Raw genomic sequence first — 14,750 nt, forward strand, 5'->3', positions numbered from 1 at the left:
ATTTACGTTTGGCTTAGCGTGCAGATACTGTATTTCATGAGAGCTATTGTCGCAGGAGCACGTTGTCATGGAACCGTGGACATTGTACATGTACAAAGTTCTGGGTGTCTGTATCATTTGGAGAACATGCAAGACTTGCAAATTAATTGTACTATCTACTGGATGGAGACTGCTTCTTGTTGTTTTAATCATTTTGTAATCCAAAGAATGCCTGGCAGGAATTAAAATTTTCACCTAAGTTTTCTTTGTATTGTCAAAATCACACAAGTCAAAAAATCGCCTAGGTCAATGAAAAATTATAGTCTAATGGTATTTCTCAAGGTGATTTCTCAGCTACATCAAACATTAGTCACATTTTTTTTTTTTCACTGTGCTTTTTATTTTTCTTGTCAATATCTTCACATATTCTTAAGAGTGCAATCAAGTCAAGAGTAATTTTTATAAGACAGCAATACAAAACATTTGCACTGAAAGAAATCTTGTATGACTTCTCCGAGGAATGATTTATGAATGACTGCTGTCAACAAAATGTTTCTCAAGATTCAGGAGAAACAACTCACAGCAAAAAGTCCCATAAAGTTTGCATTTCACTCTGATGATTCCAGTGTCCAAACATCTGACCCTTGCGATAGATTTTTCTTCAGTCCATGTCATCAAGAAGCTGGTTGAGTTGGGCCTTCAAGAGTCTCATTCCTGCTGCTGCAGAAAATATCTAGTGCTTTTAGAAGTGGGATGTTTTCTCCCGATGTAAACAAAGCAGTGATCCCTATTCCCAGCCATCATCGGCAAACACATCTCGTTGCCTGGCGCTGTATCTCCTCTTGAAGTCGTCATCGAAGAGCTCAAGGTCATGTTCGTCTCTGATCACACCCTACGAGTGGGAGCAAAGAAATAGATGTAAGAGATGACAAGGATTAAATGGTATCTTATTCAAATAACAACAATGACAACGACAACAACAACAACAACCAAAACAACAACAACACCAAAGAAACAGGACAAGCAATGCTTTACTAAGCAATCCTAAAGACTAGGTGGTGACCACAGTTTGGGCAAAATGTAACCTAAGCACATTCTGCAAAAGAAATTATGCTAATTTATGGAGACACAGACAAAATACACAATCACAAACAAATAAACAAACCCAGAAGAATAGCTCTATGATAACTGCTGGGGATATGATACAATACACAAATTTACCACAGCTTTTTGAGGGATTGATAAAGCAAAAGACAAAACAACCAAAATAGATGCAATACTTAACAGAGCAAGACTCCTTTCCTATGTACAGCTGTCAGTTATTTGTCTCACATTCAACAGAAATACACATGGTTCTCTCCAAACATGGAAACTACTCTGAAGCTGACAACAAACTTTTCCTCACTTTTTTGCACGTTATGCAATTTGTCCCAATAATTGTCTCTTTCAGAAAGCTTCAATACCCATCTCACATCAACTTCTGTATACATCATGACACCTATGAACTTTCCATGCAACTATTCATGAGAATAAGAGTTAGAGGCCACATACATTAAATCTCCTTACATTAAGCCCATTTAGGAACTGATGACAAGATAATATTGACAGCTTGTATATCAAACAATAGCCTCTTCAAAATATTGGAGATCAGCATAGGACCAATAAAGTCCATGTTAAAGTAAATCTATAGTTTGATATTGTTCAATAGATAATGCAAAAAATAAATACAGGTTTCTCAACCGAATTTTCATCTCTTCGTAATAACGCAAACCATTTAGCCCTGTGTCGTGACTGCCTCCTTCTTTAGTTGTAATGTGCAGGGACAACCCATTCCCTGCACATCCTCAAACAAAGAGCCACACTTTTTAGTGGCACTAAGAATAAGACATTCTCAAAGTCGACACTTCATGCATGCTTTTGATATGATAAACACCAGTTCATAAACTCTATGGCACAAGGGGTTAAAGAGGCATTCCAGACGATTTCCAAAATTTCACATCATGGAGTACATACATGGACAGTTCTATGTATAGATATGTGGAATTTATTGTGGTCCTTGAGCAGAGAACAGTGTTGATGACATAGGAACCTCACATATTCAGAAATGCAGCAGTGTAATTCAATTACAATACCACTTGCTTAACAATTTCACCTGTGTAGAATCTGTGCATGCCTTCGTCTTTTGTTCTACTTCCTTGAGCCCCAATTCATGCATTCTTATGGTGAGGTTGCCAAGTCATCGTCCTTGTTCATTGCAATTTGTTATAAATTTTGAAAACATTCTTTCTTATTCCTCATCCTAATCACTAAGAATTCTGAAACTCTGTACTCAGTGTAACTAATTCATAGTTGTTCAAAATGTAAAAGTCTGAAAAATCATCTGGAGGTCTCCTTTAAGCGAACGGTGACCCCAAAGCCCAAAATGTTGCTGCTCACCTTGGGTAGGTATCCCAGGAGCTTGGAGGCGTGTTCCTTCAGCAGCCTCTGCCTCTCCTCCTCGATGATCTGCATGCGGAGGCGCTCCAGGTTCTCCGCCTCCTCCCGCTCCGCCCTCTCACGCTCCTTGTCCGCTGCAAACTGGGCCCGGCGGGCCTGGAGGAGCTCCTCCACTTTGCGCTTGTGCTCCAGCTGCTTCATGCGACGGCGCTGGGCATTCATCTGCTCGATGCGGTCATCCTCTTCGAATTTGGCCAGCATCTGGTAGAAAAAAAGATACAGAGAGAGAGATTAGTGACAAGCCGTAAACACAGGCGGAGTGGCACACTGAAGACACAGCCCTTTGGGAACCTAGCCACTTCTAGAGGATTGGAAGTGAGTCCTGATTTCTTCCCATATGTCATCTCATTCTTCATGACCATATCTATCAAACAGAGGAAATATATTCCCATATCTTCCTATGACACATTGGCACATGGTACATTGGTTAACCAACTCAGTATAAATCACCCACATGATTCAAAATTTATCATCCGTAGGGGGCTCAGATTACATCACTCACATGTCCATTGCTTGAATATCCCATTTCAGTTTGATGCAACTCTGTACAAGTGCATACAGTCCCACAGATGAACATCTTACCACATTAAAACATGACTATGCATATTAGATAACTTCAAAATACAATCCTCATAAACTGATTGATTAATTGCGGCCAATTTAGGCCATTTCTTCGGCAAAATGAAACACAAAAACATATAATAGTGCCGTTTACAATGAGAGCCAGGCAGCCTAGAAAGCATCTTCTGCTTGTATTAGGTTGCCTACTCAGGAAAAAACCATACTATATAATTCCGTGTGAAGTCAAGTAGAATCATAGTATCGACAAATTACATTAATCTTAAATGGGGGGGGGGGGGGGAAGGGGCTTATCAAAATAAGCCATGACGACTGACAGAAGATGGCCACACCCACCTGTCTCTTGAACTCCTCCTCCTCTGCCAGTTCGGCCTGCCTCCTCATCTCCTTCAGCCTGAGCTGCTCCGAGTAGGTCTTCTGGAGCTCCAGGCGCTGGCGGATCTGGCGCTCGATCTCGGCCATCTCCCGCTGGCGCTGGGTCTCCTCCTGCTCCTCCAGGTAGAGCTCCTGCCTGACACGCTCCATCTCCTCCTCCATGGCACGCTTCCTGGCAATCTCCTCGCTCAGCTGCACAGTGAACAAGATTGCAATGACACTCAACATTACTGCTTACCATAACACAAGGCAGTATTGCATAAATCACATCAATAACTGTATAAGCTGCTATTTTTTCACGAGGTTATATCCCGATGGAATCCCATTTTCTTTGCTCATTTTTCCACTAATACGAAGTAAAAGGTTATAATTTTCATTAATTTTGCAAAAACACATAAAAATGCCGCTATTAGCTGGGGTAACCACAGGCTCAGTGTCAATCTGGGAAAACAACATCTCGCGAAAATGTCCAGAACTCCTCATTTTGTGAAAATATCTGTACGCAAAAATAAGAGGTTATACAGTATACTGTATGTTCACAAGCAGTATATTGTAAACAAGCAATTACAGCTGCAAGCTTTTCAAGCTGAAATGTTGGAGTGAACTGTACAACTACTTCTACAATAATACAGTATTTGCATTCACTTTGCTCAGATATAGATTACATAGATTTAAATTACCAAAACTGAACATTACTTTTGCTTGACACAATTCTACGTATTTATAAGTAATTCTACCAATAAAGTTCAACTACACTGGTTAGTTTAGTCAGGAGTTGAACCATGTCAAAGGAAAGAAGAAACATGTAGAAATTTACGTCATACATTTCAAAGACTAAAACAAGCTGGGTAGTTGAAGTCAGGAGTAAAACCCTGTCCGAAATAAAGAAGAAATGAGCAACTATCACTTACATTCTCCTGGACTTTGGCCTTGGCTTCCTCTTGCACTCGTCTGTTTTCCATGCGCTCCTCCTCCCGCTGCTGCTGCATGCTGGCAAACTGCAGAATTCTCATGTTCTCTTCCTCCATCTTCTGTCGCTCCAAGTCCTTCCACTTCTGGCGGGCTTGGGAGTCCTCCTTGATGTAGCGCTTGGTGGCCTGCTGCTTCTCCAGGTAAATCTCCCTCTCTCTGTCGTATGGGAACGAATGTACATCAATCTTCATTATGTAACACAACATAAAAGGCAGGTAACTCTGGGATGATTAACTTTTGCTGTTAAAGGTAAGTCTTTGTTAAGTTTTCATCTAAATAGTAACGGAATCACAAATACAATTACAATAGAAACTGCATTCAGGCATATCAAAGAGGGTTCGGATCTTGCATATGTAGTATAATTCCACTTGAAAAATAATAATAATTGCATGTACGGTATGTGCATGACCCCTTTTCATAAAACTACACAATTCAAAATGAATATTATTGCTTTTAATGGAAGCTTTATATAAGTGAACACAGACATACATGTAACTCTGGAGGGTGTCATATCTATATCTTTCACAGATCAACAGCCAGAGTCACCATAATTTCACAAGCCCTACATAAAAATAAAAATGCAAATCAAATCACTATTCTATCTCCGAAAAAAAGACAAAAAAAACTGAATCATTCTGAGAGAAAAGATCTTTCATACTCCTCACCTCTCATCTTCCTCGTGGATCTTGCGCACAATCTCGTCGATCATGAGCTTCTCCTTGAGGAACTCTTCGTAGTCCTCCAGCTTGCGCCTCTCCTGTTCTTCCAGCTGCTTCTCAAGCTCCTGTTGGTATCGCACACTCTCCTGGTAGCGCTCCTTCAGCTTGCGCTGCTCCTCCATCTCGGCCCTGGCCGACTCGTCCTTCATGCGGCGTGCAATCTCTGCATCACGGGCCTGATGAAGCAAGTACGATAAACCACAGGTAACCACTGGTAATCACATTAATCTCTGTCGTGGGACCTTCCGTAGTAGGGCACAAGAACCTTCTCCATAAATGTCCCGATTGATTAAAAGTTACAAAAATTACCTCATGAAGATTCTAACAATTCAAATCAAGAACTCCCTCTGCTATTTCTAAGTATACCTCTCTTTATACCTATTCATGAAGCATGTACTGAGGTGACAAAACAAAAAATCTAAGGCCTCATAATAACATAATTGTCATAGGAAGACAAATTTAAAGTCCAGTATAGTGAGGTATAACATTTTATCACTTTATAACAGTATGATATGCAAACTGCACATGGCATAAAGTGCATCAATAAAAAATGAAGGAATCAGATGCACTGTGGGTAATAAAACGGAATCAGTATAATATACGACAAGCAACCTTTAAGACAGGCTGTATGAAAGTGAATAAAGACAAGAGCGGAAAGGAAGGAGGAAATGACCACATAATGGTGAAAGAGGATTATGGAAAGTCAAAGCTCTGCTCACCGTTTTCTCGTACTTGCTGGCCTCCTTCTCTGCAATCTGTGCCGCCCGCTCCCTGCTCATGTAGGCCGCACGCAGTTGGGCCTCCAGCTCGCGCAGCTCCAAGCTGTTCTCGCGGATCTGCTGTCTGACTTTTTCGTCCCTCAGCGTGGCCAGCTTGAGCTGCTGCAGTTGATTGGCCATGCGCTCCTCCTGCTCCATCTGCTGCTCCTTCTGGATTCTCTCTTGCTGAGCCTGGGTAATTCAACAGCAATTTAATATAGTAAAGCAACTTGAAGCAGGGTTTTGGTACTGTTTTCGTCATACTTAACAAGGCACTTCCTACGTACAAGACATGTATCACTTTCAACGATCACTGGTAAAAACAAACAAAAAGAAATGTATTTCTAAATGAATACACAAATATCCAACACAATCAATTTTTGAAATTGTTCATCTGTACATGATTGAATTTTGACATCTCTACACATATAATAGTAAAATACATTATATCTCCATCTCCGTGAGTCTTTTACTACAACTAATTGCCTTAAAGAAAACATTACTCTTTTTATCAGACTGCTTATATCCACATTGTTACTTTTAAAAGCAAACCAGTCCTTCTATGAAATTAAACAAATTTATTTGATGAAATTTATTCTAAACAAGCAAACTTGTAACCACACTTGAATGTATGTCCACTTGGCAAGTTCATATCTGCAGTGACTCAATTGCCCTCTGATTAATTTGATGTATTAACTATCATATACCCTTCTTCACTGCCAAGTGTCTGGCAAAGCATCACATACAGTGCAATTTATGGAAATTTAGCTGCAAAAAACTGTGAAGCTGTAACTCTGCCCAGTTTGCAGGAACTACCAGCAGTCTGTATCACTCCTGAGTTGTGTTCAGTGAGGCTGGTGAACTTTTGCTTATAATCATTTCAAGCCTGTCTCTGTACCTTGGTGATGGACTCAGCCATGACCCTCTCCTGCTCCTCTTGTTGGAGGCGGCGAATGAAGCGCTTGTTCTCCACCCGCTCCTCACTGGCCATGTTAGCCTCCAGAACCTTCTCCTTGGACAGCCGCTTGAGGTGGTCTTCCCGAACATCCTCCTTGTGCCGTGCCTGCACCATCATGCGCTCCTGGCTGGCATGCGTCAAGTTCTGTCTTCGTACAGTTGTCTGCAGGACAAAGCAGAGTTAGATGGAGACACTAGTATAGTGCTAGTAGTTACCCGTATGTATCTGCTAGTTACTAGTAGTAGACCCTAGAATCTTTTAACCTGTTCGATACTGAATTCTGAAACCCCCATAGACTTAGTACACAGGCCACCAGGTTCCCGTATCGAACGGGTAAACAATAAGAAGCAAGAGTCGTATAGAGCTCTAACACTTAGTTAGATAGAATCTCTTAGAACATACTACATAGATTCTGGTAAACTGAGGAGGGACTTACCTTTGTGATAGACTGCATAGATATCTAGCCCTACCAAGATTTGAATAGAAAGAAGAGTTTGCATGAGTGTAGTAGGTGGGGCTTTCAATCAATTTCTTTTCCTTTACCTTTACCGAAGATACTGGAAGATTGTTGTGTAGCAACAGTCAAGCTTCCAGGTCTATCCTCATCTATCATCAGCCCACTTATTGATGGGTGGTTTCTTGTCCAGTTCAAAAGAAGGCTTTTGATATTATCAATGACGAGTGCTCCTGCCAGAAGTTCTGGCACCGACTGGCAAGAGGCTTTAGCTTAACTTGACATTTCTGTCTTATAAGTTGTGACTTTGAAGTTCAAATAACCGACATTGTTGTGGGCGATGTTGATATCTAGACCTCGGTCTAGATCTAACGTCAATTACTATTAAGTCGCCACTACCTTAAAGTAGCCAGACATTCACATCGCAAGTAACCCGCGCCGCGATCGGAGATTAGCTTGGGCGACGGATTTTTATCACTCTCAAAATGCATTCGTAAATCACCTTTTTCCTCTGTAAAAACAAAAAAATGTAATTCATTTTATGTATTTTACCATATATCTAACAGGTGACAAAACCATTTTTAATGGGGGGATGTTTTTGATTTAGAATGGATTTCAGGTGGCAGATTAATAGTTTTACAAACGCGATGGTGCACAATGCATCCTACATTGAAATGTGTGTATTAACACACACGCTAATGATATGTGGTGCACTATTGGCAGCGAACTAATTCAGTGCCTATCGTTAGTTCGCCAACCCGGAAGTGCATAGGAAATACACACAAGTGGCGACTATACTGTAATTGACGTTAGATTCTATTCAACCAAGTAATAATCATCCTTATCTTCTTCAGTTTTCTTTGACCGAAAAATCGGTCTGTATCTGTCCGTCGGGGAATGTTCCGCGGAGACTGCGTCTGGCTTCGCGGATCCCCTCCGTCTACGGAGGACAGCGTCCTCCGGACAGACGGATCTTTCTTTCTGTCTAACGTTACAGTTTATGATGGGATAGGGTTCTACTTGAAAATACTCTCCAGTACACAGAACATCTAACATTCTACTACTAGACTAGACAGTCTAGATATAGTCATTCTACCATGCCAACATCAAATTGATATGCACTTGACTGAGCTGAGTGGGGCGTCATAAATAAACATTTCACTGCAAAATTACAATTTAACGTTAAAGGACAAGTTCACCTTCATAAACATAAGGATTGAGAAAATGCAACAATATTAGTAGAACACATCAGTGAAAGTTTGAGGAAAATTGGACAATCGATGCAAAAGTTATGAATTTTTAAAATTTTTGTGTTGGAACCGCTGGATGAGGAGACTACTACAGCTTGTGAGTCATATGCGTACAACAGTATAAAGAAAATGTAAAAGAAAATTCAACATATTTTCACTTTTTTCGCATAATAAAAGAGCACTTGACTTGCCTCTTTCTAAAGGCAGGGGGAATAATATTACCCATAACATTTGTCGGTAACACGTCAGGGGAATGTGTACTTTTTTCAAAAGATGGAATTTTGTGAAATTCTCTTTATAATTTCCTTATATTGTTGTACCAGTACGCATGTGACATCTAAGTTATTCATACACTGCAGTAGTCTTCTCATCCAGCGGGTACTGCACAAAAACTTCAAAAATTCATAACTTTTGAACAGATTGTCTGATTTTCCTCAAACTTTCAATGATGTGTTCTACTAATATTGCTACATTCTCTCAATCCTTATCTTTATGAAGGTGAACTTGTCCTTTAATGATTCTCGTCAGCTGGATGCACGCAGGTCGCAGGCTTGTTACATTTCACACGCGATGACCATATTCTTACCATTTTCTGCTAATTGCTTCCGATCCGATTCTGAATGTAGTAAGACGAGACAGCCTCCTAATTTAGCTTTTGTCTTTGAATTTAATACACACTGCTGTTTCTATCAACTGGCCGCCAGTCAGTTTGAGACTGGGCTGATGAGAGTCACACAAGGAACGTTCCACGTAACACGGCTGCGCTTCCGCAACACCTGCAGAGAAGTGGTGGTAGCTCCTCCAGAAGATTTCTCTCTGCTGATAAGTTTTCCGATAAATTGCAGTTTAATTTCTGGTTTCCCACGATTGAAAGTTCCAGCTGCTTATGTCGAGGACTCCACAATACTATAGACCAGATAGAAAAGTCTGCTTCTTTTCCGGTGACAACCTAGCCAGCATGTCTGCAAGAGTTGTATTTACAGTAGCGCTGCCGGTATGCCATGTATTTCATGCAATTTCGCTGCGTAAGTTTCATCACAATGTCATACACACAGTACACGGCACACATTGGAAGCCATACGGTATGCACGTACTGTGCTGAACTGTGCGGGAGCCCTGCATCTTGTTATGTGTCGTCAAGACAGCAGCAACGTGATTTTGCACGCATGAATCTCGCGGTAAACGAGATTTGTTGAGGACTACCTTCGAGACAAGACAACGTCCCTATTATACACATATAGCGTCTGCGTGGCTGCATGATCACAAGTTGTAGTTATCCGATATTGTTTATATTTTTCTCCTGATTCCGCTGTCTTTTTCATGAAAACCTCTTTGATCAATCATAATAATTGCGGGTTTTTTTCCAATCATTTTATTGCATACTATGTAGTTGCCTCAGTCTATTTCAGTGGTTTGGGAAGCTGCACCTAAATTCATCTGTTCTTCTCCCCTTCTTTCTCCCTGTCCTTCTCCCTCCCCCCTCTCTCTCTCTCTCTTCCCCTCTTTCTCTCTCTCTCCTTGTTTCTCAATCTTAGGATACCGAAATAACTCTTTATTAAAATTATGTTCTTCCTCTTCGGTTTATTTTGGGGCGGGAGGAGATATTTGACATAGTGATATACATAGACCTATATCACAATATATACTTACATGTATATCTCCCCCTTTCTTTTTCCTTCCCCCACTGATCTTCCCATCAGTTAAACATCTGCCTTTTAAGATGTATTGCGTTTTGATTCCTTGATAAGGAACAAAATAAAGTAAGACTTTATCAGTATCACGACATTTTACACAAAGAGGAATGAAAAAAAAAATAAAGGGCGCTTTATCTTTGCCCTATAAGTTTGCAAATTACATGAAGTTTTCAATTCTTAACAAACTCACAAATATCATCCCTTTCAATAGTTTTGAATCGATCATTTCCTTTTCTGATTCAACTTTCAACTTTCAACTTTATTTTCACCTCCATCAAAATGAACAAAGAAATTATGTACATTGCATATACACGGGATATTTGTGATACAGAACAAAATTTGAAAAGGTACATAAGATAATTATGAAAATGAAAAGTAGATGCGATTACATCTTTGTTAAATACATAAAGCGTATAATACAAGTCAACTAAGGATGAGGATGGAAGTGGAGGGTCCCACTAAGAAGCAAAGCTTGTACGATATGGGACCCTCGGAAAATACACAAAACATCAATATAAAACACAATAAACGAACCGATGTCAACTGACATCGAAATGATTGGGAAGAGGAAAAAGATAGAAAAGGAAAGGAAAAAAAAAGAGGAAAAAAAGAGAGGAAAAAAAAGGAGAAAAAAGAGGGAACTACAGCATGTGCCATCGTGGACCCAAGCAATCTGGATTTCATAATGTATAATAAGTGATGAAATACAAGCTGGATTGAATGTAATACAAAACATTTTTTATACGTAGTTATGTTGGTAAGAATGCATGAGAAAAAAAAACATAGTTATATTTAGAACACAGACAGGGACATACTTAGGAGGACTTATGTAAAAAAGAATGATGACTTGACTGAGATGATAAAGGGAAACTAACTCTGTTGGATGTTGTAAAATTTCAATAAAAATATGATTTTGATTTATTCTTGAAGGAATTCAGAGATTGAGCTGTTGTAATGTTACTGGGAAGTGAATTCCAGTACTTTGGCCCGTCGTAAATAAATGTGTTTTGAGCCAACAAAGTTCTCAGAAATGGCAAATGGAAATCATTTGATCGCCGTGTTGGATAATTATGAACGGACTGATTTCTTTGAAACATTGTTTCAAATATATTTGGGAGAGTATTTTTATTATAATTATACATAAATTGTCCTAGATTAAACAAATACAAATCATTAATTTTCAATATTTTATGCTCATAAAATAGTGGGTCAGTATGGGACAAAAATGCAGTATGACATATAACACGGAGTGATTTCTTTTGCAATAAAAGTAATTTATCTAAGAATGTTTTATATGTATTTCCCCACGCGAGAATACCGTAACTTAAATATGAATATAATACGAGCAGGGACGACAGGGACGACAAAGGAAAACTGCTGAGGAAAACTGCTGAGACCGTCATGCTTGTCAAGCTATATGCCGGATGGCAATCACCTGGATTTGTTTGTTTGTTCTGGCATGATACGATGGTATATATTGAAAACGCCCCGTCATCACACTTGCTGTATTCAGAATGAAGGCTCATTGTTTACATTTTTTTTTATTATCGTAGTCTATATTAGATTATGCAATTGGAATGATTCCATGGCTATGTATGCTAAGAATTCCTCACCACCATTAGTTGTCTGTTCTGCACATTTCAATGATCTATCTTTGAATCGTCCTTCCTCTCTCCAATCCAGTCTTCTTCCTTTTATTGACCTTCCGTCCCGTTCTTCTATAATTTGTATTTGTAATGGTCTTGTTCTTACCAATTATAGCTGTGTCTACTAGTTCATGTACCTCATACAAAGTCTCTAGACCATGCATGGGGGGGGGGGGGGTGATACCCGATCCACACCCCACCCCCATGTCTCCTTATCGTTGATGCCATTATTCACAACTATAATGTATCCATCATCATGAACAAACAGCACAGCTATACAAAAGATGTGAATATATCAGAAATAAAGATATAAATTATTATCTTGCCATTCCTCTTTATAAAAACAAACAAACAAAAGTTTGACAACAGTCATCTTCAAACTCTGACGAAGGTGCTGTATAGTTCAAAATGACCCATTGATCTCCTCATAAAGGATGGTATACCTTTACAAACATGGATATACAGTATACGCATTATCATTATATAAAATAATTTATATAATATAACATGGTATATAATACATTATTATATACCATGTTTGTATTATAAACATGGCTCGACTCTAACTATTTTTTTTTTCTGGTAACCCATTCTCACTATAGGCACTAAAGTCATTTAATTTGAAATGTTGGTAGCTTGATGAAGACGTGTATTAATGCCAAGTAAAAGGAAACATAACAATCTATTTTTACTTTTAGTTGGCCGATTATAGGCAGGGCTCGACACTAACGGTGGCCCGGTGGCCCGGGGCCACCAAAAATGAAAGTCGGGCCACCAAATTTAAAAAAAGGGCAAATTTGGTGGCCCGCCTCGGGCCACCAAAATATTTTGAAAAGTATGTCAATAAATTCATAACTTTTTGCGCCGGAAATTAGCAGTTAAATTTGTTCAAAGGATGGATAAAAAGGACTGAATGAATGCCTGAGAGTGAGTGTTGCAAGTTTGTTGAAGTTTATTTATGAGTAGATATGTCCAACTTCTGATTCTTACTATCATAAATCTTAAATATTTGACTCATTATAAAAAAAAAGGACTTTTAATGTTTTTTATTGTTGTTTTTTCGGGACACCAAATTTTTCTCTCGGGCCACCAAAAACTTGCAATTTAGGATTTTGGTGGCCCCATCGGGCCACCAAACAAAAAAGTTAGTGTCGAGCCATGTTATAGGCCATCAAAAGTTCAGTTATCTTTGAACTCGAAATTGCTGTATAGTTCAATGACCCATTGATCTCCTCTTTCTAGGAAAGACTGGTATATGTCAATAAAGTGATTAGTGCAATCAACTTGTAATGAATCATACCCTCATCTCTCCAGCGGTGAGGTAGCTGAAGATCATAATGGTACATTTAGGTTGGAGATATTGCTCTAGAATTGTGGTAGAAAGTCAAACAGAATATGGAACATAATAAAGAGAGGGAAAAAGTGATAAGGTTATGGATTTCTAAGTGCAATGCTACTCCTTATATTGAAATTAGACTTCCTGGCTATAATACCAGAGGATAACCGTGCAAGCAAACATAAAAAAAAAAAAAAAAAAAAACTTAGTCAAAATCAAATCGATAAGAAATAATTCGATAATGTTATGTTTTCAACAGTTAGATTGGTGACAATTTAATCTCAATACAAATTTTAGGTGAAGATGTTGTCAAGTCCAGTTAACCGGCAAATACCTGTACATATGCATTATATCATATATGTTATACATGTTTGTATATGTAAACTGTGCTCGACTTTTTTTTTTCTGGTGCACATGGCCCGTTCTCTTCATGGGCAGTAAAGTCATTTAATTTGAAATGTTGGTAGCCTGCTATGAAGAAGACGTGTATAGTGGTGCCAAATGAAAGGAAACGCTATCTATATTTTGACTTTTAGTTGCCCGATTAAGCCATCAAAAAGTGGCCTGCATGGTTTGTATGCCCTGGACCATCGGGCCACCGGGCCACAGAGAACCCCGAGTCCTATATAGTGTACATCGGGAGGGAAAGAAACTAATGTAGAGAAGAGGTGAAAGAATGATTTACATTTTAGCACATTATCTAAATGTATACAACATTCACTATACAATGCCAACATCACCGTCTTGTGTGTGTGTACATGTGTGTGTGTGTGTGTGTGTGTGTGTGTGTGTGTGTGTTTGTGTGTGTGTGTTTGTGTGTGTGTGTTTGTGTGTATGTGTGTGTGTGTGTGTGTGTGTGTGTGTGTGTGTGTGTTTGTGTGTGTGTGTTTCGGGGTTTTTGTTTTTTTTGACGCACGTGACTATACTGGACCACGAATCCACATACTCCGCCATGTTTCTGGCCATTTTTCCTGTGTGACCTCTACACAGACCTACTCCCATACCTCTTATCCTCTATATAGCTATTTTTTTTTTTTTGTCAGTTTGTATTAGGTGAAGTTCCATTGCCTCATACCCTGCAAAAATATGCTGATTTTTATGGTTCTAAATTTCCATACGGTTTAATTCATTCACATGTTTTGGCTCGTCATAAAACTTCTCCGCGGTTAACCTGATCTGTCCAGGAAATGCTATTCATTTTTTTTTCTTGCCCCTTCTCAGATCATGAATGCAATGCAAGACCAGCATATTCTCGTATTGTTCATCAGATTATTCTCTATATATATTTTATTTTTCTCTATAGTACAGTAATATGATCTCTCTTTTCCCTTCAGGGAACTTTCATTATACCTGACGATCTATCTTCTCTTGTCTGGGTAGTTACAGTCATAAAATGAATGGAAAATATATAATAAGAAGACCACATTTGCAGCAACTTCACATTCTCCGTTTCATGATGTTACAACATCACATGTAAAAAGCTATATGCGTTTTATCTCTTGACTGGATTTTTTTATTTTCGTTTCAATAATTT

The 14,750-nt window shown here is 39.0% G+C and overlaps 1 protein-coding gene across 1 annotated transcript; it reads right to left on the reverse strand.

Moving 5' to 3' along the window:
• Positions 1 to 503: 503 nt before the first annotated feature.
• Positions 504 to 9,444, reverse strand: LOC139744390 (meiosis-specific nuclear structural protein 1-like). The gene is made up of 8 exons (XM_071654832.1): positions 9,127 to 9,444; positions 6,777 to 6,998; positions 5,840 to 6,070; positions 5,067 to 5,296; positions 4,341 to 4,557; positions 3,391 to 3,621; positions 2,416 to 2,676; positions 504 to 871 (listed from the first exon to the last, which is right to left on the reverse strand). Exons 1-8 carry the CDS (start codon positions 9,127 to 9,129, stop codon positions 767 to 769), a joined length of 1,500 nt encoding a protein of 499 aa, XP_071510933.1. The 5' UTR covers positions 9,130 to 9,444; the 3' UTR covers positions 504 to 766.
• Between the last annotated feature and the right edge of the window lie 5,306 nt (positions 9,445 to 14,750).

The sequence above is a fragment of the Diadema antillarum genome, unplaced genomic scaffold (genome assembly GCF_040938485.1).
Source record: "Diadema antillarum isolate AM-2024a unplaced genomic scaffold, OU_Dant_1.0 seq00001166_RagTag, whole genome shotgun sequence".
NCBI classification, from domain to species: Eukaryota; Metazoa; Echinodermata; class Echinoidea; order Diadematoida; family Diadematidae; genus Diadema; species Diadema antillarum.